At 30.5% G+C, this 23,700-nt stretch overlaps 5 protein-coding genes across 7 annotated transcripts; 3 read left to right on the forward strand and 2 right to left on the reverse strand.

The window, feature by feature from the left end:
• Window positions 1-1,252: 1,252 nt before the first annotated feature.
• Window positions 1,253-4,155, reverse strand: LOC145317905 (putative transcription factor Ken). Its single transcript, XM_080159191.1, has 2 exons — window positions 4,062-4,155; window positions 1,253-3,012 (listed from the first exon to the last, which is right to left on the reverse strand). The coding sequence occupies exons 1-2, from the start codon at window positions 4,074-4,076 to the stop codon at window positions 2,797-2,799; spliced, it is 231 nt and encodes a 76-aa protein (XP_080015317.1). The 5' UTR covers window positions 4,077-4,155; the 3' UTR covers window positions 1,253-2,796.
• On the reverse strand, window positions 4,153-6,438 carry LOC145317895 (uncharacterized). Of its 2 annotated transcripts, none has more exons than XR_013879148.1 (3): window positions 6,294-6,438; window positions 5,873-5,933; window positions 4,153-5,501 (listed from the first exon to the last, which is right to left on the reverse strand). XR_013879148.1 is itself a non-coding variant. In XM_080159179.1 (3 exons), the coding sequence occupies exon 3, from the start codon at window positions 5,342-5,344 to the stop codon at window positions 4,625-4,627; it is 720 nt and encodes a 239-aa protein (XP_080015305.1). In that variant the 5' UTR covers window positions 5,345-5,355; window positions 5,873-5,933; window positions 6,294-6,438; the 3' UTR covers window positions 4,159-4,624. The 2 variants fall into 2 exon arrangements, 1 of the variants encoding a protein (XP_080015305.1); XM_080159179.1 differs by having other exon boundaries at window positions 4,159-5,355.
• A 1,081-nt stretch (window positions 6,439-7,519) lies between these two features.
• LOC145317915 (uncharacterized) lies at window positions 7,520-14,289 on the forward strand. 2 transcript variants are annotated; one of them, XM_080159210.1, is made up of 12 exons: window positions 7,520-7,660; window positions 7,746-7,796; window positions 8,023-8,098; window positions 8,450-8,524; window positions 8,887-8,934; window positions 9,443-10,201; window positions 11,244-11,315; window positions 12,845-12,898; window positions 13,030-13,272; window positions 13,458-13,532; window positions 13,627-13,683; window positions 13,928-14,289. In XM_080159210.1, the coding sequence occupies exons 1-12, from the start codon at window positions 7,587-7,589 to the stop codon at window positions 14,213-14,215; spliced, it is 1,872 nt and encodes a 623-aa protein (XP_080015336.1). In that variant the 5' UTR covers window positions 7,520-7,586; the 3' UTR covers window positions 14,216-14,289. The 2 variants fall into 2 exon arrangements, with proteins under 2 accessions (XP_080015336.1, XP_080015328.1); XM_080159202.1 differs by having other exon boundaries at window positions 7,521-7,660; window positions 11,241-11,315.
• A 2-nt stretch (window positions 14,290-14,291) lies between these two features.
• On the forward strand, window positions 14,292-15,759 carry LOC145317940 (uncharacterized). Its single transcript, XM_080159231.1, has 2 exons — window positions 14,292-14,365; window positions 14,635-15,759. The coding sequence occupies exon 2, from the start codon at window positions 14,654-14,656 to the stop codon at window positions 15,596-15,598; it is 945 nt and encodes a 314-aa protein (XP_080015357.1). The 5' UTR covers window positions 14,292-14,365; window positions 14,635-14,653; the 3' UTR covers window positions 15,599-15,759.
• A 2,672-nt stretch (window positions 15,760-18,431) lies between these two features.
• LOC145317931 (uncharacterized) lies at window positions 18,432-20,443 on the forward strand. The gene is made up of 2 exons (XM_080159218.1): window positions 18,432-18,519; window positions 18,928-20,443. The coding sequence occupies exon 2, from the start codon at window positions 18,962-18,964 to the stop codon at window positions 19,913-19,915; it is 954 nt and encodes a 317-aa protein (XP_080015344.1). The 5' UTR covers window positions 18,432-18,519; window positions 18,928-18,961; the 3' UTR covers window positions 19,916-20,443.
• The last annotated feature ends 3,257 nt before the right edge of the window (window positions 20,444-23,700 follow it).

Here is a 23,700-nt window from a genome sequence, read left to right on the forward strand (position 1 = left end):
TAAATTTAACCCCTCCGTGTTAAATTTTGTTCATATGTTAGTATTTTTAGATATTCTTGAAACATACAGTAGAACAGGAATGACAAAGATTTTGTTATAGGCTATAAGTAATGGGTATAGAATACGTGGATACCTTTTGTCGCCAATAAACGTGCATTTATAGTCCCTAGATATTGGTCAATACGTTCCTCCAAGGGCAGGGGAGGGGATGAGGAAAAGTCATGAAAGGTGAAATTGGGGTTAGATTGGTATTAGCCAGCTGCAGATACATTTTGTCAAGGTATGCGAGAATATATAATATCACATTATCCACTTATTCTATATCCATAACAATGACAAAAATTAATAGAAGCAAAACTATTTTCATAAGGAATGAAGAAAAAAAACCTATAATTTTATTGAGGACAAACTTTTTTTTAAATTAATGAAATAAAAACTTTTTTTTACCAATTTTTCTCACTTTTCTTATATTCTAATTCTAAAAGAATTTAATTTAACTTATTCTAGTTAAAATATCACAGTTTATATCTATATTCACTTTCTTATTCATATATTCATTGAATTATTAATTTTTTATTAACAATGTAACTAAATATTTAAAAATTAAAACAATAACAAATTGGCACTCTTTTCACCTCTAAATCTTATTAACAACTGATCGCTCTACTACTAGTAACTACGAACCATCTCTCTGTTTCTCTTCCCCCTCCCTCTCTCTCTCTTTCTCTCTAACAACATGTATGTATCCAACTTCCTTTAATTTTACACATAGTAAAGACTGCCCTTAATCGTTCCGACGTAATATCGGCTTGCTATATTTCTTCAAGAAAGGGGTAAGACCGTAAAGAAGGAGTGGGGGAGAGATGGGTATAAAAATGGAGGGGGGGGGGAAGGGATTTGATGGTTTTCAGGCAATATGGCGGGACAGTGGGACATATTCCAAACTAAAGAATGAGGTTGCGTGAAAAATATAAAGGCAGAATAATCCCAAGAGAAATACACGCCGTGACTGTAACACCATAATTATTGCCTTGATTGAGGCAAATAAATCCATAATAGATTAGAAGGTTCCGTGATTTTTTCCCCTACTTAATAATAAAAAACTAAAAACATAAATTTCATTTATTTATAATTTATCTTTGTATACTTGTAATCTATAATATTTAATAATATCTTGTATATATAAAGATATAATTTTAAAAATTTAAAACTTTAAAAAAGAATTTTGAAAATATAAAAAATATTGCTCTGCTTTCAATTTACTCCTTATAACAGCGCTCGGCCTCCTGGCCTGCCTAGACGCAAGCGCTCGGCCTCCCAGCCTATAACCTAACCTAACCTATGTTAGCCTCAGGACATTTATTTAAGAAAAATATCCTCACCGCCTGGGTAAAAGTTTTGACGGGGGTAAAAAATTTTACCCCACTCATATGGGAATTACCCTCCCTGATGTCAATCTTACCCCCCTTAAAAATGCTTGAATGTCCTTGTACCGGAAGGACACAAAAAGAAAAATATTTCGTGGAGTTTCTAGTATACAGCAATTACATTTTAAGATAATTTAATTCTGGTTCTAGTGTTGTGCAGACAGAGATTTTGTTGTAAGACATTTTTTTCAAATTTTTAGTACTCAATAAAGAATGATCTTTTAATTAGGTCTTGATCAATGAATAATTTAAAAAAACCTACTTTAGCAACAAAACTTTTTAAGTCATAATTTATCAAAAACTTTCAAAAGTATTTTTTCTTAATAATTCCAAAAGCCAAAGATGAAAATAAGATATGAATGATAAATTTATGTCAAGGGTAAGTGGGTTGAATTAAGCAATGTTTTTGTTTCATCATAAAATCACAACGTATTAAATACATACATTTATAACTTAGAGGTTGTAAAATTCAATTTAAAGTTAACAACAATTTATACATGAATTACTGGTCTCGTTTTATTTGATTCATTTAGGAACAATTTACTTATTAATCCTTAAACTGATTTTAATCTTTCTCTTCTATTTCTTGTTTTATAGTTTGTTCAACATTATCAGTCTTAATCTGAGAGGGAACTAGATTTTCATCAGGAGTTTTTTCTTCTTTAATGGCTTGTTTAGTTTCATCCTATGTTTGCACTTCAGAGTTCATCTGTATGGTAAGAAAATCCTTCACAAAAAAATCTTTATACTCTTGTTTACCAAGAGCTTCGCTACAATTAATAAAACTTGTAGAAGCAGAATGTAAATCTTTATCATTAGAAATTTCTATCTTCTTTAGATGTTTGGCTGATTTCTTGTGCTGAGACAATTCTGCACTAGAGTAAAAATATTTCTGGCATAAATTACATGCGTAAGGCTTTTCACCAGCATAGTTTCTGTTATAATGAACATTTAAATCACATTAAATTCGAAATGTTTTTTCGCATTTATTACAAGAGTATGGTTTTTCGCCTGTATGGATTCTATGGTGAAGAGTTAACTCAAAATTTGTTTTAAATGACTTCTCACATTGATTACATTGAAAAGGTTTAACGCCTGAATGAATTCTCTTATGCACTGACAAATGGCTACTGACAGAAAAAGTCTTGTTACACATATCACATGGGAATGGCTTTTCACCTGTATGTATTCTATTATGAACCATCAACTCACTTCTAGATTTATATGACTTTCCACAAATATCATCAGTGCTATCAGTTGACTACAAACAGCAAATGCCTTCTCACAAATATCACAAGAGTATGGCTTTTCGCCTGTATGTATCCTTTTGTGTGCTACTGCTATCAAATTACTAAGGACGGAAAATGCCTTATGTTATGACACACATCACATGAATATGGAGTCTCTCCTGTATGAATCCTTTTTGTCTTTTCAAGTTACTACTCACAGAAAATGCCTTTTCACATACATTGCATTTGAAAGGCTTCTCCCCAGTGTGAACTTTCAGGTGGGTTTTATAATTTTGTTTGTTAGAGAATTCTTTGTTACAATATTCACACGTGTACCATGTTAATTGTTCTTGACCCTGAAATAAAAAATCATTATTTTATAAATGTGAAGGATGGTCTGTTTTCATAAATGAAATTAAAAGGCTTGGAAATAGAAGAAGTCGCCAAACTTTTATTTGGACCAAGACTTTGAACTAGCTCAAATAATCTACAAATAATCTAGAAAAGTCAAGTCACAATAAGAACGAAATTTACATAAACGCACGAAGAAAGTCTTCCTCACAAAGCAAGGGGGGGGGGGGGTAAGTTCTGACACTTTTGCGTAAACAGGGTGCATCGGCTTTGTCTTAGGAATGAGAGGATAGGTTATTTGGGGAAAAAGTTTACTTTTGGGATGTATTTTTCTTAAATTAAAAAAAAAATTGGATTTGGACTCCAGGTTCAGGTGCTGCAGGCCTCCAGGTTGTCTCTGGACAGGTAAAAATGAAAAAAAAAATTTTTTTCGAATAGTTAGAGTTCAACTTATAAAACAAAATATGCATCTTTTATCTTCAAATATGCAAACAACATTAAAAAAGATGCATATTTTGTTTTATAAGTTGAACTCTGTTTTTTTCATTTTTACCTGTCCAGAGACAACCTGGAGGCCTGCAGCACCTGAACCTGGAGGCCAAATCCAATTCTTTTTTAAATTTAAGAAAAATACATCCCAAAAGTAAACTTTTTCCCCAAATAACCTATCCTCTCACTCCTAAGACAAAGCCTATGCACCCTGTTTACGCAAAAGTGTCAGAACTTACCCCCTCTTAGTGCCCGTTTCGAAGGCTTTTTGTTCCGACTGAAATTAAAATTCTTACTGTATTTTATATCCTTTGCTAAAATCTGCTCCAAGTTCTGCTCTGTGTTCGAATAGTGTAAGATTGTAATTTGAAAGGCGTAGAAAAAAAAGGCTTATAACCATTTCAAAACTTAATATATTTAAAATAGCCTAAAATCATCTTAAAACCTATGTGATGCTTCCCTAAAACTGAGAACTAAATCGGTTCATTGATTAGAGGGATCTCAAAAGACAAAAAACTTTGCAACTTTATATAATAGGAGAGGATAATTGTATCTATATATTTACCTCTGGGACATCCATGTTGGTAAATAATCTTTCTCACTTTATCCAAAGTATTGCAAATTGTTTAACATTTTGCATTCTAATATTCTGTTAGTCTGAAATATATAATTTTTATATCGTAAGGTGTTACATTACTACCTATACAATTAACTAAAAAGCACTGCATCTATACTATAAATATGTACCTAATACTTGACCAATAATTTGTCCATGTAAGTTTAACAAAAATTCTACAACTAATCTATCTATTGGTGGATTTTGTAAATTCCATCACAACAATTTTGGAACATTAATTGCTGAAAAATTATATCAAAGATATTCCACATTTTGCTTAAGGTAATAAATCATTGTAACATTAAAAGAAAATATTTTTATGTCGAATTTGTATTAGCTTCTTGCTCAACATGTTACTCAACACAATGCTATTGTTGTTCTTGTTAATTAATTTATTACATCAGAATTTCATTTACCGAGCAAAAGCATTTTAATTTTAGGTAATTTAAAGAAGAAAATATTACATTACAGATCATAATTTCACTAATTTTCAAAACCTATATCCTTTCTTCTCATTCAATTTCCTGCTTAATAGAAGCTTCAACATTCTCAGTCTTTAATTCTACTGAGAGAAAATTCTCTGCAAAGAAATGCTCTTCTTTAATCTCTGGCTTAACATCCTCAAGTGTTTCCTCACTTATAACCTCCTGTTTAAAATCAGATTTACCAAAGTCAACAAAATTGGAGTTTGCAGAAAGTTGATTTTGATCATTAGTTGATTCCAGCATTTTGAGATGTCTAGCTGATTTGTAGTGCCTTGACAATTCTGTAGTAGAGTAAAATGATTTCCAACATAATACACATAAAAATGGTTTATCTCCTGAATGGATTGATTTGTGCCTGTTCAAGTCAGAGCGCGAATTAAAAGATTTTTGACATGTGTCACATGGATATGGTTTCTCCCCTGTATGACTTCTCTTGTGCAGTACAAGAACACTTGTCTGAGCAAATGCCCTACCACATATGTCACATGAGTAGGGTTTTTCTCCAGTATGAATCCTTTTGTGTGAAGTCAAACCACTTTGCTGCGAGTATGTCTTATCACATAAATCACATGAGTACGGTTTCTCACCAGTGTGTGTCCTAATATGAGCTGTTAAACTTATTTGCTGTGCAAATGTCTTTTCGCATACATCACAAGAGAAAGGCTTCTCTCCTGAATGGATTCTTGAGTGAAGTTTAAGGCTCTGCTTGTTAGAGAATTCTTTGTTGCAAATATCACAAGTATTCATTATTCTTGACACTAAAATATGGGATACAAACATTAATTTGTCATATATAAGTAACTTTCCTATAATTTTCTTAATAACTTTTTTTTTATAAATATAATAGATAACTAGTTGAAATATAATGTATCTATTTGTTGTATTGTGTCACTTCTCTGTGTTACTGAAAAAAAAATAAGATAAAAAGTTAGGGTTAACAGGAAATTCAAAACAACTTAGGCAGTATAAAATACAAGCATTTTTCTTTTGAATACCAGATATAAAACTACAATACACAATAAAAATTTAAAACCTTCTGTCAATTTTACTGATTTAATCAAACATTTTTCTTAGTTTTATTTAAGCTGTTCTTATAATTGTCTAAATAAATCATGTAAGACATTAAACAATGAACCCCGAAGGTAAAATTATAAATGGCACATATTCTAAATATCTATGTTAATTGCTTAGATTATCATTTTTATTATTTGCCGGTGTTTCCTTTTAAAAGAAGAAAAAAATCTACAATTAGCAAAGATAAAAATAAAAATTTACCTCAGTTGGTATGATTTTATCTGTTAAAGAAACTGGCACTTTGAGCCAAAAAACATTATCTCTAAAATTAAATGTATTTACAATTAGAATAAAAAAACTTTCAACGCTCTGGAAAAAAATAATAATTTTAATAATAATACTTGAAGTTTTATTATCAACTAGCAGCTGCGCTCCTAGCATCTAGGAGCTCTGTATTCACAAAAGGGTAGAAAATATATAGGAAAATAGCCTAATACCAAACTTAGATATAAAAATAGCCTAAATACATACAGAGACATATAAGACGATTCCATAAAATGAAGAACTCGATAGGGTCAGTAATTATGGAAATCTTAGGCTACAGACAAATATAACCTTACTACTTTATACATTAGGATTAGGATTTGAAAGACAGGTAAATATGATTTTTTTTAATAACTACCTGGTAACTTGGAGCCCAAAGCTCTTATGGGCTTTAAATCCCTCTCATTGATTTTAAATTTTTAAAAAGGAAGGAAAAATGCAATCATTTCAAAACATTTGAGTAAATCATTCTTTTTAATTTATTAAATAAAATACCTTAATGTTTGTTTATTTACTTTTACTGACTGCCGCGCTAAATCCTTTTTCTAAAATGTCGTCTTTTTATTAATATTTTCTTTGCTATATTTTGTCTTCATCTCCATAAATTTAAAAAAAAAGATAATAAAATTTCATTTTAAAGGCAATATCATATTTCCAATTTGAATAGTTTGATGAATGAATAATGTTATATTATCATATTATTGGTTGCAATTGATTGCCGGCAAGAAAATACCTTTATCGAAGACGACATTTATAAAATTAATATATATGCGGCATTTGTTCCTTGTTTATAAACAACTGACGAACCTTAAAACGAGAAATGTCAAAATTAAATTTTCTAATAGAAAGTATGTTTTTTTTTATATGTGAATTGATTTTTAATCTTGGAAATGCAATTACTAATCATAGATAACACATAGGTATATTTGGAAGTTGATAAAAACTTTTTGTAAATTGTGCAAATTTGGCACAATATTTATGAAGATTTGCAACCAAGTATAATTAGTTTCGTATTCCAAGGAAGAGGGATGGAGCAGAAAATAGCTTGAGAACATCCCAAGATCTATATTTAGATACAAAATATATATACTTAGTTTCCCTTACATGGAAAACTATTGGGCCGCTAAAATGATATACCTTATTGTAGTATATAACTCTAACGGCTACGCACCTAGAGACCTATAGGAGCACTGGTGGTGATGGAGGAAGATATGTTGACTTCCCTTTTTCAGTTTTAGTTTTATAAAGAAAAGATACGTTGTTGGGGGAGGGAAGGTTTTTATTAGGTAAACATGCTTACATTCACCCAAAAATAGTTAAAAATCCTCCCATGACCCTCCTAAAAGCTATAATTTAAATGAAACCAAATCGGTTCATCGGTTTGCGAGATCCTTCGGTACAGACAGATATAGGCATCCAGTTTCTTTTATATAAGGGTTATGTAAATGATATATTTCATATATGTAATATAAGGGTGTCGTTGACCTTCCTATGACGTTTCAAAACTTACTCAGAATCAATGAAAACCTTTCCAATAACTCAAACAGATAGTCACTCCAGCTGTTTTAGTAAAAGAAGACTAACTTCTTAAAGATTTATTATTTAGATAAATAAATACTTGCAAATTTAACAGTAAAACTTTTTCAGAAAAATGGATAATATTCACAAACAAAATGTTTCAATTTGTGAAGCACCTTTACCCAAGAAGAAAATAGGAAGAAACAGGTTGGCTATTTATACAAGACACATTTGTTAAAAATTAGAAATTATTTGTGAGATCAATAAGTTTTAATTGATTTCATTATTTTAGAGATAAACTCAATAGAGAATTGATTGTACCTGGGAAAAGAATAAACAGAGGGTAAGTTCCTTTAAAATTCAGAGTATTTTTAAACAAAATAATGGAGAAGTTAAGAAAGAGCCCAGTGGAAGATATGGAGATTCATAAAGCCGCAGAGAAATCGATCTTATTTACTAAGTACCTACCAAAAGTGCTGGTATGATTTTATTCGGTGAGGACAGATTTAAGCAGTTTGGATAAAAAAAAAGTTTACCTCCTGTCCCTCAAAAATTATTTTCAAAATTAGAATCAAGATCTCCTGGCCCTCAAAAGAACCCGAGCCAAAGAAAAAGAGGAAAAAGAGAAGGAAACCACCTGAAAAGGTAAGCCCATTTAATTTTCCTTTACTTTTCAGCTACGGCAATTAAAAACTATGTTTACAATAAAACGTTTTAACTTTTAGAATCCTATTTTATAAAATGCTTTAGTAATTAATGACATCTTTATGATGACAATTAACTTTCAATTCACAAGCATTTGTAAGTTTTTCATATTTTAAACCAATCTACGTGGTATTAATTACAAGAATATGAAAGGTTTATGAATAATTTATGCAGCTAAGTTTTGTACCAACTCTTCTAGGAATTTTCTTTTTTAACCAAGTTATCAAAACAACATTTTTACAATTAATAAAAAGGTGTTAAAAAAATCACTATAAATGTTATTTTTTTTAGGTGAAAAGTCAATGTTATTGGTGCAAAAAATTGTTTTCAAATCCAATAAATATGGCCAAACACTTAAGTGAACAGGTATACTTTATTATGCTGTGTTTGAAGTATTTACTTCTCTTAAAGCTCTACAAAGACTTTAATGACAACAATAATGAGTAGCGAGTCCTGTAAAAATAAAAAGATTACAAAATCAACAACCTTAAAACTTATATGAGAAAAGGAGTTACAGAGAAGATGCTCATGGTTGTAGATTTTTATTTATTTAGATTTTAGACCAACCACACGGCTTATCAAGTAGCCTTGCTTTAATTGTAATAACTTTGATATAATGTGTTTGAGAAACCTTTGTGGCCTAGTATAATACCTACCTACCTCCTTCTATTTACCACATTGGATTGCTGTAACATTTAGTTAAAATCAAATTTTATTAATGTTTTTAGATATGTAAAAGAGATAAGAAAGTGTATGTTTGTGACATCTGTAATAAGGTAAAAATATAATTTTTATAGTGACTATAATTCAATTTAGTAAAAATCAAAGAACTAAATTAACATGGTTTATGAAGGAGATTTTCAATTTATAGATTATATTTGGCATGTAGTTTTATTTATATATGGTAACATTACAAATCTATGAACCTTATGATTTGATTTCTTGGCTTTCGCGATTAGGAATCAATTAGCATTTCTGTGTCCCAAATTTGAAATTTAGTATAATTTTTTTTTTTTGGCTAAAGCATTTGAATTTAGTTCCTAGTCCTTCTCTGCAGCCATTTAAAATCATTAGAAAATAATTTCAATGTTTTGAGCATTGACTGGATGATTAATATTACCTACAAACATTTTCAAAATTTGTTGTATCTTAACTGATTCTATTCGGATTTTCATTTTTTCGGCCAAAAGCAATAGAAAGTATTATAAATATTAAATTGTTTGCTTTTCTGTCATAAAATTACATGTACATGTTTTATGAAAACTTATTTGGTTGAAATTTCAGTCTTTTTCAAGTCGAAGTGGTTTTGTGTATCACAAATCTCAAGGGAAAAAATGTGGTTCTTCAACTGTTGTTGATCATGATTCTACTGTCGTTGGTAACAAGGAAGCTTCTACTTCTATCGTTGAAAATGAGGACTCTGACATCAACATCCAAATAATAAAAGAGGTTGACCACACTGAGGGACCATACTGGCAAGCAAAAGATTCTACTACTGTTGTTAATTGTATGGAAACAAGTACAAGTACTGTAGATTGTGTGGAAGCTCCTACAAATTCCATAGATTGTTTAGAAACTTCTGCAATAGCTGGTGTAAATAGTGTGAAAGCTTCTACAACTGATATAGGTAAGGTGGTAGCACCTACTACTGCTAGTTGTGATTTGGAAGTGAATGGTTTGCAATCTACCTCTTCTTTTATTAATGGTCTGGAAGCTTCTTCTCCTGTTGTTAATGGCTTGGAAGCTCTTTCTCCTGTTGTTAATGGCTTGGAAGCTTCTTCTCCTGTTGTTAATGGTTTGCACTCTACCTCTTCTGTTAATAATAGTCTGGAAGCTTCTTCTCCCGTTGTTAATGGTCTGGAAGCCCCTTCTACTGTTGCTAATGGCTTGGAAGCTGCTTCTAATGTTGTAAATGGTAGGAGAGCTCCTACTACGACTGCTAATTGTTTTGAAGCTGACAACTACAATGAAATTGAAGAAGCCGTTGATATTGATCCTGAATATGAACCAAGGAAAAAGAAGAAAAAACGTGGAAAGAAAAAGGTTTAAAAATGTTTTTATTTTTAAAACTTATCAACTTGATAGTACTTTTGAATATTAGTAGGCAAACTACTTGTTCACATTTTTAATATGTTATTTATTATCATCGATTTTTAAAAGCTAAGCCTGTCTAAATTGTCTATCTAAAGGGGGGGGGGGGGCGGATGTGCCACTTTTTGAAACCAAAAGTAAAACACGCATGATCTCAGCCCATAAAAGAGTTACAGCTCTAAAATTTGGCACAGCAATTGCTTTTGTTGAGAACAATATGGAACTGTGAAGAAACGGCGGCGGAACCACCGCTCCCGCCGAAAACCGCCGTTTTCCCGCCGACAATAGACAATTTTGAATCATCTGAGATAAACTTTTTTTTTCATAAAAAAATTCCCTTATATTTTCACGTGACACTTGTAATATTTCAAACATGTAAATATTTAAAAGTGTAAAATCTTTTAAGTGTCAAGTGAAAATATAAGGGAAATTTTTATGAAAAAAAAAGTTTATCTCAGATGATTGAAAATTGTCTATTATGGCGAGAAAAGGCAAAAAAAATTTTGGCGGGAAAACGGCGATTCTCGGCGGGAGCGGCAGTTCCGCCGCCGTTTCTTTACAGTTCCATATTGTTCTCCACAAAAGCAACTGCTGTGCCAAATTTTAGAGCTGTAACTATTTTATGGGCTGAGATCATGCGCGTTTTACTTTTGGTTTCAAAAAGTGGCACATCCGCCCCTCCCCCTTAATAATATGTTAGTGTGCCCATAAAAGATAGCTCTATCCTTTTTTAATCCTTAAATTAACTTTCAAATACAATCTTTAAATCATAGTTTCAAACTCAATATTCTTTACCTAAAAGGCTGAAAGAAAATTGATAAAAGAAAACTTTTTGAGTTGTATTATTTACCGAAATCTTTTGATACGAACACACAGACAGTTAACATACATCTTTATTACAAGCTAGGATTATGAATTAAAAGCTCTTTTGATTTCTACATCTTAATATCATACCTGAAATGGACTTGATCACCATTTTCATGTTTTTTAGAAGAAACTTGAATGTCCATGGTGTAAAAAAGAATTTTCTACAAATTATTCTAAGGAAAGACACATAATTAATCAGGTAGGTATTTATTTATTGTAAAGAAAATAAAACAAGAATATCTCAGTTTTTAACAAAACTTCTCTGCCGTTATGATTTTTTTCTGTCGCTATACAGTGTTTTTTTTTATGTTAAAAGTATTTCATAATTTAACTTATTTTGATTTGAGGCATCATTTGTTGAACATTGCTAAAATGTTTTTTTTTCTGATACTAAGCTTCCAAGTTAATTTTTAAAGTATGATATTGATTATTAATTTCTGTCGATGGTAAGTGGGTTATACTTTTATCTATTAAAGGGTGTTGATCTCATCTTTCCAAACTGCTAGAGTTTGTTGTTAAAATTATAATGCAAATTTAATCAAATTTCTTCTTAAATAGTCAAGAATATTTCTTTTAAAGGGATAGTTCTATGAAGTGTATTTAAAGAGTTAAGGTACTTAGAGTAGTGAACTTTTATATGTCTTAGTAGAATATATTAGGAATTGGATAGATATGATTATATGTTAAAGAATTCTTAACATTGACCAGACCAAACTTTTTTTATTTGACAATATTGAAAAAAGTTAAAGTGATTTGCCACATAAATTACATGAGAATGGTCTATTTTTTTCCAAATATGTATAGCCAAAACACCAATATCAGAGAATCTTTTTCCACATATTTCACAAGAGTTATAAAAAAATTGAACAGGGATTCCCCTTGGGACAAGTTACTTAAAAAACATAAAAAATAACGTCCGGTTCATTATAGGACAGGTTTTCTATAGATTCTTTTTAAAAAAATAAAGAAAACCGTCCGGTTTACTTACAATATACACATTATCTCACGCGGAAATACCAACTAACCATACAATATATATATATATATAAAGACCATTCTCATGTAATTTATGTTGCAAATCACTCCCTCTTTTAGATATTGTCAAATACAAAAAGCTTAGTCAGGTCAATGTTAAAATTCTTTATCACAATCATATCTATCCAATGCCTAATATATTCTACTAAGACATATAAAAAGATCACTACTCTAAGTACCATACTAAATATTTTATTGGTCATTCTTTGTTGTTATGTGTATTTTGTTGTATAAAAAGTTTAAAGTTCTATTAACTAGTAAATGCTATCTAAAGTTGTATTTATGAGAAAAAAGTTTTTGCCATATATAACACGCAACGAAGTTGAAAATAAAAATGAAAAACTCATTTTTTAAGGAAAATCCCTGGTCAAATCTTTTAATTTTAATCAATAACTTTATATTATGCACTACTACGTTATTTAAAATAGAAAAAACTTACAGTTCACTATTTTTTTTTTAAATGCACTTCGTGAAACTATCCCTTTACTTAAAGCCGCTAAAAATTAAGCTTAGCTGCTCTTTTTAAAGCTTTATTCTTTAAGGGATGGAAAAATTAGCTTCTAAGATTCTCTATGCATCCATATTTAATAACATATTTTTTTTTATTCATGCAAATTTTTATTTTAAGCCAATATATAGAAAAAAATATTGAAAATGAACTAAACCCTTAATATTATATTTATGTTTTTTAAGTATTGTAAGAAACAGAAGAAGAAAAAAGAATTAATTTGTGAAACTTGTAAAAAGGTAAAATTAACATGTAATCAAGAAAAGTTAATTCTAGAATTGGTAATGTAATATTTTTATTAACTAACAATCTTTTACTTTTTACTTTTAAATATTCTTCTTTTGTATATTAAATGCTATTAAAATTTCAGGCTTTTAAAAGTCGAAGTGGTTATATCTATCATATATTTACTTTGAAAAACTGTGATACTGCTACTATTGATTCTGTTGATTGTGTCAAAGATTCTTCAGCTAATGTTGATCGCAATGAAGCTTCATCAACTACTGTTGATACTGAAATTACAGAAGAGATTATTCCAAGTGAGGATCCTCCTTCTAAGATTAGACGTTCAGTAGAATCCAAGCAAATTAAATCAAAGAAAATCCGTGGAAAGGTAAAACATTAATACCTAAAAGGGATCTTATTTTTTAAAAAACAATTTACTTTTGTGACATAATCAACTTCAATCACGTAATCCTGATACTGATAAGCATGTACCCAAGTAATAATAATTGATGTATATTATCAAAATGTGGTATTACTTACATTTGTAACTTGTAAATATAAATATATTTTAAGAACAAAAACAGATGTCCTTGGTGCAAATTATCATTTTCATCTGAATATTCTTTGGCCAGACACCTAAGTAACAAGGTATCTTACGTAACATATAATTAATTTTCTTAATTCATGTTTCTTTTGTAAAATATTTCTTATATAAGACATTAAAATTATTCTTTGTTTCAAGATATGTATAAGGCCGAAGAAAGAAAAAAACAATTTTGTTTGTGAAACTTGTAAGAAGGTAAAAATACAAATAGAAATGATGTTCATATGTGTTCCTATCAAGTAATATCACAATGGGTTGAACGATTAGGATTAGTTTATAATTTTCTATGGTCGTGAATTTAAAAAGTCATAAATTTTCTATCATTCTATCATACATGCCAAAAACTACATCTAAATCTTATAAATTGGCTTTGTGAGTTTGCTTTTATTTTTTCCTTTACTTCTTTCACAATATTTAGGTAACACTTTTTAAATTTCAGTCTTTTAAAAGTCGAAGTGGCTATCTCTATCATAGAGATGTCACCAAGAAATGTGCACCTACCACCGTTGTTAATTGTGGAGAAGCTGACGTCAAAGAAGAAATCATTGCGGAAAGTAATTGTGATGAAGATCCACTTACTATTCATAAGCCTGAAAGGAATGTTGATGAATCTGTACAACAAGAAATAAAACAGGATGAAGATAATCCTACTCGGACTGTGGAAGAAAATTTAGATGGAAGTAGAATAGTGGAAATTGATATTGTTGAACATAAAATTGAATTTTGAAATATTTTTGAATATTTTTTTTAGAGTTTTGTTTCATATTTGTTAATAAGGATATGCTATGGAGATTATATATTTCAGATCAAGTATACAATAAAATGACTTTATGCCTAGCAAAAGAAATAGAACGGAAATAATTGTAATTTAATGAAGGTAAACAGAATTTTATTTAGAGATCAACTTACAAAAAAACTGCATCTTTTTGAATGTTATTTACATATTTGAAGGAGCATACTATGTTTTATAAGTTAAACTCTTGGCTATTCAAATAAAAATTTTTTCCAATTTTTTTTGTCAAGTTGTCTACAAAACGTTATAAAACAAGTGTGGATTTGATTACTAAAAATCCATAGAAAAAGTCGACATATCTTTTTTTTCATTCCTTTTTTTGTTAGAAGATTGATTTTTGTATTACATTTTAGGTGAAAGAAATATCAATTTATGATGATCAATTGTGACATATGCCACAAAGGGTTCCCTTACAAAAGTCAGCTTAAAGTGCATATGAGAAATCATACAGGGGAGAAGCCATTCTCTTGTGGTATGTGTGACAAAGCTTTTAAAACAAATAGCTGTTTGGTTAAGCATGAGAGGAGTCATACAGGCGAGAAACCATTTCCATGTGATCTTTGTGATAAGTCATTTTCACACCAACATAATTTGACTATTCATAAAAGAGTTCATACAGATGATAGACCATATTCTTGTGAAATATGTAAAAAGACATTCAAACAAATTTGTAATTTAAAAACGCATGAAAAGGTACATTCAGGTGAATTACCATTTTCTTGTGAATTATGTAAAAAGGCTTTTAAGCTAAACGATACGCTTAAGAAACATATGAGGGTGCATACTGGCGAAAAACCATACTCTTGCGATATATGTGAAATGAAATTCTCTAATAGAACTAGTGTTACAGTGCATAAAAGGATTCATATGGGCGAACGGCCATTTTCTTGCAATGTGTGTAACAGACAGTTTTACCAAAGTTCAGATTTGTCAGTGCATGAAAAATCAGCAACGCACATGGCAAATGTAGAATCTGCCAAAAATGGAATTCCTGTTAAACGAAGTAAAGCTAGAAAGCCAAATAAGACTGCAAAATATTTAAAGAATAATTTAGTTCCTCTGTCTGCTTCTAACTGTTCTGTTGATCTTAATGAAGTTGGTGTTAAACATGAAATAAAAGAAAATGAATCTCTTGATGATGGTTATAATTTTGTCCATATTGAGGCTGAAAATTTTGTTAAGCAAGAAATGACAGAGGAGGAAACTGTTGATGATAATTCACTCTTGATACACAAGTTTGATAATGCTGAAGGAAATGTAAAAGAAGACATAAAAGAATTTTTGAGTAATGATGCTCTCTTACTTGAGTTTAAATAGTCTTGCAGGGATTTTCTTGTTACTGTAAATTGTAAATAGAAAAAACATGTCAAGAAGTGTCCTCTTCAATTACATACAGTTTTACTTTAATTGATTTTAGAACACCAATAGCTATCATTTAACATGTTTTCAAAACTATTTAGATTTTCTTTACTAAGGGGGCGAGGGGGAGGGGGGTAATGCAACCCTCTCGTAATCAATGTATAAATGGCACCTAGAATTCGAATTTCGATCTGAAATTTTTAATGAGAAATCCTTGGTAGGTCTATTTTCCCTAAATCGAACAAAAATTTGGAAAAGTAAGGGCTGGCGGCTCAGCCGTTTAGCCGTTTTTTTTTGCCTATTTTCTGGGCAAATTCATCATTAATTACGTAGGAATCATCTTTTTAAAACATATTTTTGGTTTAATTCATGTTAAATGATAGCAATAACCATTTTTTAAATTTCTAGTATCAACAGCTACCGGCTATAACCGTTTGATAAGGTTTTTGAGAGACAAAAAGTATTATGTGGAGATAGGTTTTGTGACTAATTTGCTCTTAAGATAGCCAAAAAATGGCAAAACGGCTGAGCCGCCAGCCGTTGCTTTTCCAACTTTTTGTTCGATTTAGGGAAAACAGACCTACCAAGGATTATTCATGCAAAATTTCAGATCGATATTCGGAGTGCCAGTTATACATTGATTACAAGATGGTTGCATTACCCCCTCCCCCCCCCCCTTTAGTAGCACTTAGCAAAGTTTGTACGAAATAGTTTTTCCTTTTATTGTTTTTAAAATTTTATTAGTTGTTTGAAAAAGTATTTTTGTATGTCACGTTAATCTGGCTTCATCCATTTATTTATTAAACTTTATATTTAGGTTTTTTTATTATAAGCTTTAAAAAAAATGTAAGCTAGAATTATAACTTATTCAGGGAAAATTTATGTTAAGCTAGATAAATTTGATTTTTCAGTGTTGGTCTAAGGCAAGTCCGACGCAACCAGTGTCTTTTAAAGTTATGCTTAATTTACATTACATGTATTCATGTCACATCAAACTTTTGTAAAAATCCGCAATTTTTCCGCCAATCAACCGACGCCTAATCTCCGTGTGCATCTAAATCCAAACTTCAGAGAATCATGGCTACAAACAACAACAACCGACGCCTAAAATTTAATCTTTGTTCATTGTTATAAATTTTTATAATTTGAATTGTTTGAAAAGATATATTAGAAATTGTTATCATTCAATCTTTTTTTCAGATCTTGGCATGATGGTGTTTTAGTGAAATGAGTATACTTTCATATTTGTAAGGCTTCACTTTGAAAAATAATGATGGTGGTTCCTTGCGATGTTTGTAACAAGCTTTTATCAAATAAAAAGACTTTGTGGGTGCACAAAAAAGTTCATTCTGGTGACAAGCCATACTCTTGTGATACATGTGGAAAAAGTTTCTCACAATACAGTAGTTTGACCACTCATAAAAGAATTCACACAGGCGAACAGCCATACTCATGTGACACATGTGGAGAGTCGTACACACATAGAAGTGCACTAGCAAAGCACAACAGAACTCATACAGGCGAAAAACCATTTTCTTGTGAAGTTTGTCATAAATTTTTTTACACTGCGTCTGAATTACATGGTCACAACAAATCATTAAAGCATCTTAAGGTGTTAAATCCTTCTGATTTTTCTCCGGATCCTATTATTGCTGCGAGCAATTTGTTAAACTTAAAAAAAGATAGCATTAAAATGTCAGTTAAAAAAAGTGAAAAATTGTCATGTGTTGTGTGTAATAAAGAATTCAAAAGTTCGGATGTTTTAAATATTCACAAATACATGCATCCTGAGCTAAACACAAGTAATGATATTAAGCTAGAAGTAAAAGAAGATTCAGTTCCAGTTCAGATAAAAGCTGAAAATGTTAAAGTAATTATAAAGCAGGAAATGGAATATGGAGATAATCAGGATTAAAATAATTTTGGAACTTTGAATATTGAATGTTTTCATTTGAGGATTTATCTTTTCAATGTGTACAAAGAAAAGGTAGGTCTTTTTTTCCCAAATCTAACAAAAGTTGAAAAAGTAACGGCTGACGGCTGGCGGCTCAGCCGTTAAGCCATGTTTTGGTTATTTTCAGGACAAATCCATTACAAGCCCTATCTACGTTCCTAGCCTTAGAAATTACTAAAAAACACTATTTTTAAAGGTTTATTGAGAATTGTCCAATTTGTAGAGGTTTTTTGAGATTTTTTCAGGCTAGGAACGAGATTTTTTGAAACGGTCAAAAGTTCCTGATTCTACTCCTCAGGGCCTTCCCTGGGAGCACCATGAAGCCATAGTTTTGATTCAATAAATTTTGACACCCATTGACAAATGGCTATACAATTGAATGTTTGGTCGTCAGCGGTTTTAAGACTTAGGATAAATTTTAGATCATCCAGAGGTGTATTATACTCATAAAAATCATTTGCAGATCCCTGCTTTGGTCTCAGAAAAAAAATGTCCAAAATCGACCCACCCTAATCTACAAATACTCTTTGCCGCTCCCAGACGTTTTCAACCGGTTATAGACGGTAGCCTCTAGTACAAGAAATCTAAAAAGTGTTTTTTAGTTTTATTAAACACGGTTTAAAGCAGAAATATGTTTTAAACGGTTGATTCCTACGTAATTAATGATAGATTTTCCATTAAAATAGCAAAAAACGGCTAAATGGCTGAGCCGTTAGCCGTTACTTTTCCAACTTTTTGTGCAATTAGCGCATTGATTACGAGATGGTTGCATTAACTTCCCCCCCCCCCCTTTATCAAATATTTTGAACTGTTTGTTTTATTATCGAAATTTATGATAGTTTCCTTTTTTTCAGATAATCAATGAAAAAAAAATAAATGATGGAGAGATGAGTTTTTTCTGCCTTAAAATTTAGAACATAACCAGGCAAATTTCTATAAATGAGGTCTACAAGATTGTCTTTAAAAAACCAATTCAGTATTTTCGCAATTAAAAAAATATTATGACATCAATAATTAGTTTCTTATAAAAATTCTCTTCTCCGTTTATGTGTCTATAGGAAAAAAAAGAGGTCCTTTTGAGGGTAATATTAATTAAATTGGGCACCACCTAAAAGAGGAGTATGCACGAACGAGAGCTAGTGATTCTAAGTATCTTCCAGCAGTGATTCTAAATGTTTTTTTTGGTGAGTATACTATGGTTATTTTTAATATCGTTATATCTATTTAAAAAGATAAGTTTCACCATTTTATTTACTTTATACTAATAAAAAATAAGCCTCTTAGACTGTTTTTTTCAAGTTAAGATATAATATAGAAATTATTATCTCAATAGTGCCAAGAACTGTAAACTGATTGAACTATTAATCATGAATACTTGTGATATTTGCCAAAAGGAGTTTTGTAACAAGTATAAACTTAAAGATCATATGCGAATTCATACAGGCGAGAGGCCATTTTCTTGTGATTCATGTGAAAAATCATTTGCACTGCAAAGTTCTTTGATATCACATAAAAGAACTCATACGGGGGCTAAACCGTACAGTTGTGACGTTTGTGGGAAGACATTTTCACAGGGAACAAATTTGACTGCACATAAGAGAATTCATACAGGGGAAAAACCTTTTAAATGTGATTTATGTGACAAGGCATTTCCTGTTAGCAGTCATTTAACAGTACACAAGAGAATTCATACAGGTGAGAAGCCATTTAAATGTGAGATCTGCAATAAGGCTTTTTATGTTAGTAGTCATCTGACAACACACAACAGGATTCATGAAGGTGAGAGACCGTTCCCGTGTGATGTTTGTAGTAAGGCATTTACAACAAGTGGTAATTTAGTTACGCATATGAAGGTTCATACAGGTGAAAGGCCATTTAAATGTGATATATGTGAAAAGACATTTGCAATAAGTAGCCATCTAATTAATCATAGAAGGATTCATACTGGAGAAAAACCATTCAAGTGTGATTTATGTGAAAAGGCATTTTCTGATAGTAATGGTTTGCTCAAACATAAAAGAGTACATACAGGCGAAAAAAGATTTAAGTGTATAATATGCCAGAAATCTTTTACTTCCAGTTCGGACCTGTCAAGGCATAACAAAACGGCTAGACATCTCGAGAATCTAAACTCTAAAGCAGCGTCAACAGTTGCTTCTACCAGTTTTGTAAGTTGTGGTGAAGCCGATGTTAAACAAGAGATTAATGAAGAAAATTTTTTTCCTGAGACTTTTCTTTCAATCGAGATGGAAACAGATATGGTTGACGTGAATTTAAAAGAAGAAAAAATTACTAAAGATGAAAATGAAGAAAGAGAATAAGAGGGACGAAGAATTTAATATAATTCAATCTGCATTTACCCTAATTAAAAAGTTACAGAATTTAAATTTGTTTGTTTGTACCTTAAGACCTCGTTAACCGCTTGACCGAAATGGTTCTCCTTCACTGTGAAGCTTCTTGTATATCTATAACTATTTCTAGAAAAAGCAGCAGCACCACCATCCAAGAAAAAATATTTCCATGGTAAAAGTTCTCCACTCTGATTATAATTTTAATTATGTTATATTTCAAAATAAATTCATCCCTCAGTGAAGCCTCCCTTTAATGGAGAATTAAATCAGAGGTGAATTCTTCAAAAAAAATTTGCATCACTAAAATTAGTGAGGCTCACTAAAAATTTAGAGGGGATAATTTTGCCTCACTAAAATTTTAGTGAGGCAAACTGATTTTAATGAGGCAAAAGTTTTTTTTTAAGAATTCACCTCAGTTCAATAGTTAGTAATATTTTACCGAACAAAATTAAAAAACATTATTACATTTTTAAATTTCTAAACTAAACGGTTCTTCCCTAGCCCATAGCTTTTTTTTGGAGGGGGTTGTTAAAACCCCCACCAAAAAAGCCTAAAATCACCACAGGAACAGTATATAAATCAAATATATATAGATTAAATCATATTACTTAGTGCGTTTTTTTTAATGTCACAAAAGTATTGCTCAATTCAACCTAATTGCCTTTGACATAATTTAATCATCAATATATTTTCTTCATTGAATTGAGACATTTTTTATTAGAAAACAATATTTATTAGTTTTTAACATATTATATCACAAAACCTTTTTATCCATAGGTAGTAATTGTGATTTTGAAAATTAATGGACCAACCCCAAATTCCAAGGTTATTGTATTGACAAAATAACTTGAAATGCAGCTAGATCCCATATGACTAGCAACACAGTCGGTGTACGCATATCATTAGAATCGAAATTAAAAGGTTTAAAAGAAATCTGTAAAACCAATTACTAAAATGCACAAAAATTAGACACCATAAAGGCGATTTTTTTTAAAATTTTCGCGCGTTCTTGTTTGCTGTGCGGTTCCTTTAAGTTCTCAACTATTTCTGTTTTCTTATCTTCAATTCAATTTATAATGATGTCTTTACAGATACAGCTGCCAACTGTTTGGAAGCTAGCTGTATTTAAAGTTATTTAGTCAGAATATTGACCTTGGAATTTGGTGTTAGTTCATTAATTTTTTCTAAAATCATACTTATGAATATGAAAACTATATTATGGTTTTTGAGGCATAATAAACTGCTAAATATTCTATTCTGATAGAAAATGCTCTAATCTAAAGATGTTAATGATTAAATTATGTCAATGGTGAGTAGGTTGAATTAAGCAATACTTTTGTTCCATTTAAGATGCGTTTGGCGTGGAGATAATAAACAACAAAACTTTTAACAAAACTGTTAATGTGAAGAATATTCTATTAATTGTACTCATATCTGTGATAAAATTAACATGTTTTGATGATGCCCTAATATTCTCGATATGCTCCAGTAGGGGCCATGAGAATTATATAAACATAAACAACAATACTCTGACGACGGTATCGTTTTTTTACTTTTAACTTAGTTGTTTTTATTTTAATAATATGAAATTGCCAGAGACTAGAAATGTAAGAAATGAAGGCCTTTCAATACTTGTAATCGGGAAAATTAACCAGGTTTTTTTGCAAGTTGGAAGAATTGTCATGATAAAATACTTAACTATTTACTTCTGCATCTTTCTTTAATATGAGGGGGGGGGAGGAGTTTTGACACATTTGCGTAAACAGTGAGTATAGGCTTTATCTTTGTTCTGAGAGGATAGGTTATAAAAGAAAAAATCATTAGATGATGAATTTTCCCAAGTTTTAAGATTTTTGCCTCCAGTTGGTCTCTGGACAGGTAAAAATAATAATTGAATTTTTTTTTAGGAGATAGAGGTCAATTTATTAAACAAAATATGCACCTTTTATTTCAAATATGTAGACAACATTTTGATTGTAAATTTGTGTCTGTCCAGAGACCACTTGGAGGCCTGCAGCTCCTTAACCTGGAGGCCTGCAGCTCCTACAAATGGAGGCCTATTCAAAAAATCTTAAAACTTGGGAAAATTTATCATATAAGAATGATTTTATCCCTGATATCCTCTCAGTCCAAAGATAAAGCCTATACTCACTGTTTACGCAAATGTGTCAAAACTTCCCCCCCTCTTGTACTTTTAACAAATGTGGTTGGTTATAGTTTATTTAAACTTTTAAATATGAAATTTATTTCAGATTTTTATTTAATCAAAACAAAATGTTTACGGAAGATAAAGACAATTCTTGTGAGATATGTGGGAAAGTATTTAATACTTCTCAAATAAAAGAAAGGCATATGAGAACTCACACTGGAGAGAAACCATATCCATGTCCAATTTGTGGTAAATCTTTCTCACAGTTAGGTTACAGAGATTTACACATTAGGACACATACTGGTGAGAAACCTTATTCATGTGAGATATGTGGTAAATCATTCTCTGGTTCTGGTGCGAAAGCTAGGCACTTAAGAACACATACAGGGGAGAAGCCTTTTTCTTGTGAAATATGTGAGAAATCATTTACTACTTCTCATAGTAGAGACAAACATATAAGAATTCATACTGGAGAGAGACCATATTCCTGTGATTTATGTCCGAAAAAGTTCTCAAGGCTAAGTAATAAAGAGAGCCACATGAAAACACATTTAGAAGAAAAACAATTTTCATGTGAAATTTGTGGAAAATCATTTAATCATTCACACAATAGAAACAGACATAGGAAAACTCACAAGGACAAAAATATACCAATCAATAGTGAACAAATGGCTGACTTTGTTGTTTGTGGAGAAGATATAACAGAGGAAATTAACGGAGAAGAAACTCTGAATTATGATCCGCTTGCAATTAAAGAAGAAGCTGAATATGACGATGTAGATCCTATCATGAATGTGACTGTAGAAATGAAAGAAGAGGAACCTGATTATGATGATGAAGCTCCTGATTTTAGGAATGTGAAAGTAGAAATTATAGAAGAAGAACCAGATGTTAATGATTCTTTCTCTATTAAAGAAGAGCCTGTTCATAATGATGATGCATATGAAGCTGTCAATATAAAAGAGGAAATAGCTGGTGATTGTCTCTCGGAAAAAAATATCGATTTGATTGACAATGAAGAATATAAAATTGAGAAATCTGTTGTATAACTGAACTATTTATACCTTTTTTAAAAATTCATTTAGTTTTTACCTTTTCCATCAATAAAAAAAACCCAAATGCTTTTTCTTTTTTAGCATGATATCAAAAACCTTTAAAACGATTAATGATCTTTTAATAGCATTTTCATGACGCTCTTTTTAGACATAACATTGGATTTATTGTTTTTACACGAAAATAAAGTAATTTTTTTTCCATAATATATAGTGTTACATATTGACTTACTATTATTATTACATTTACTGAATAGAGAACAATATTTTATCAACCATAACTGTATAATAGTTTACTGTTTTCTTTTTAACAAATATTTATATTTTGAAGATCTTCTACTTGTGCACACGATTTGTAAATATTTTTTTTTTAATAATTGAAATGCCTAGGTAAAGCTTGAATCAATTAATAATTAAATTTTTATTGATTTATTATTTAAAATTTCAGATTAAATACAAAATAATATGATCTTGCGGAATTATCTGTAAAAGTTTCTGCGTGTGATACAAATACAATTAGAAAACTCAGGTAAAATGATTCTGTTTTAACATTT

Source organism: Acartia tonsa, chromosome 1, assembly GCF_053477335.1.
Source record: "Acartia tonsa isolate MP-2025a chromosome 1, ASM5347733v1, whole genome shotgun sequence".
NCBI classification, from domain to species: domain Eukaryota; kingdom Metazoa; phylum Arthropoda; class Copepoda; order Calanoida; family Acartiidae; genus Acartia; species Acartia tonsa.

Bases quoted from the DNA above. Each gene is read 5' to 3' on its own strand.
- LOC145317895 (XM_080159179.1), bottom strand. From the start codon at position 5,344: ATGAATACTTGTGATATTTGCAACAAAGAATTCTCTAACAAGCAGAGC.
- LOC145317915 (XM_080159202.1), top strand. From the start codon at position 7,587: ATGGATAATATTCACAAACAAAATGTTTCAATTTGTGAAGCACCTTTA. The intron at 8,099-8,449 runs GTAAGCCCATTT...TATTTTTTTTAG, and splicing joins GAAGGAAACCACCTGAAAAG to GTGAAAAGTCAATGTTATTG. The intron at 13,684-13,927 runs GTAAAAATACAA...TTTAAATTTCAG, and splicing joins TTTGTGAAACTTGTAAGAAG to TCTTTTAAAAGTCGAAGTGG.
- LOC145317940 (XM_080159231.1), top strand. From the start codon at position 14,654: ATGATGATCAATTGTGACATATGCCACAAAGGGTTCCCTTACAAAAGT.
- LOC145317931 (XM_080159218.1), top strand. From the start codon at position 18,962: ATGAATACTTGTGATATTTGCCAAAAGGAGTTTTGTAACAAGTATAAA.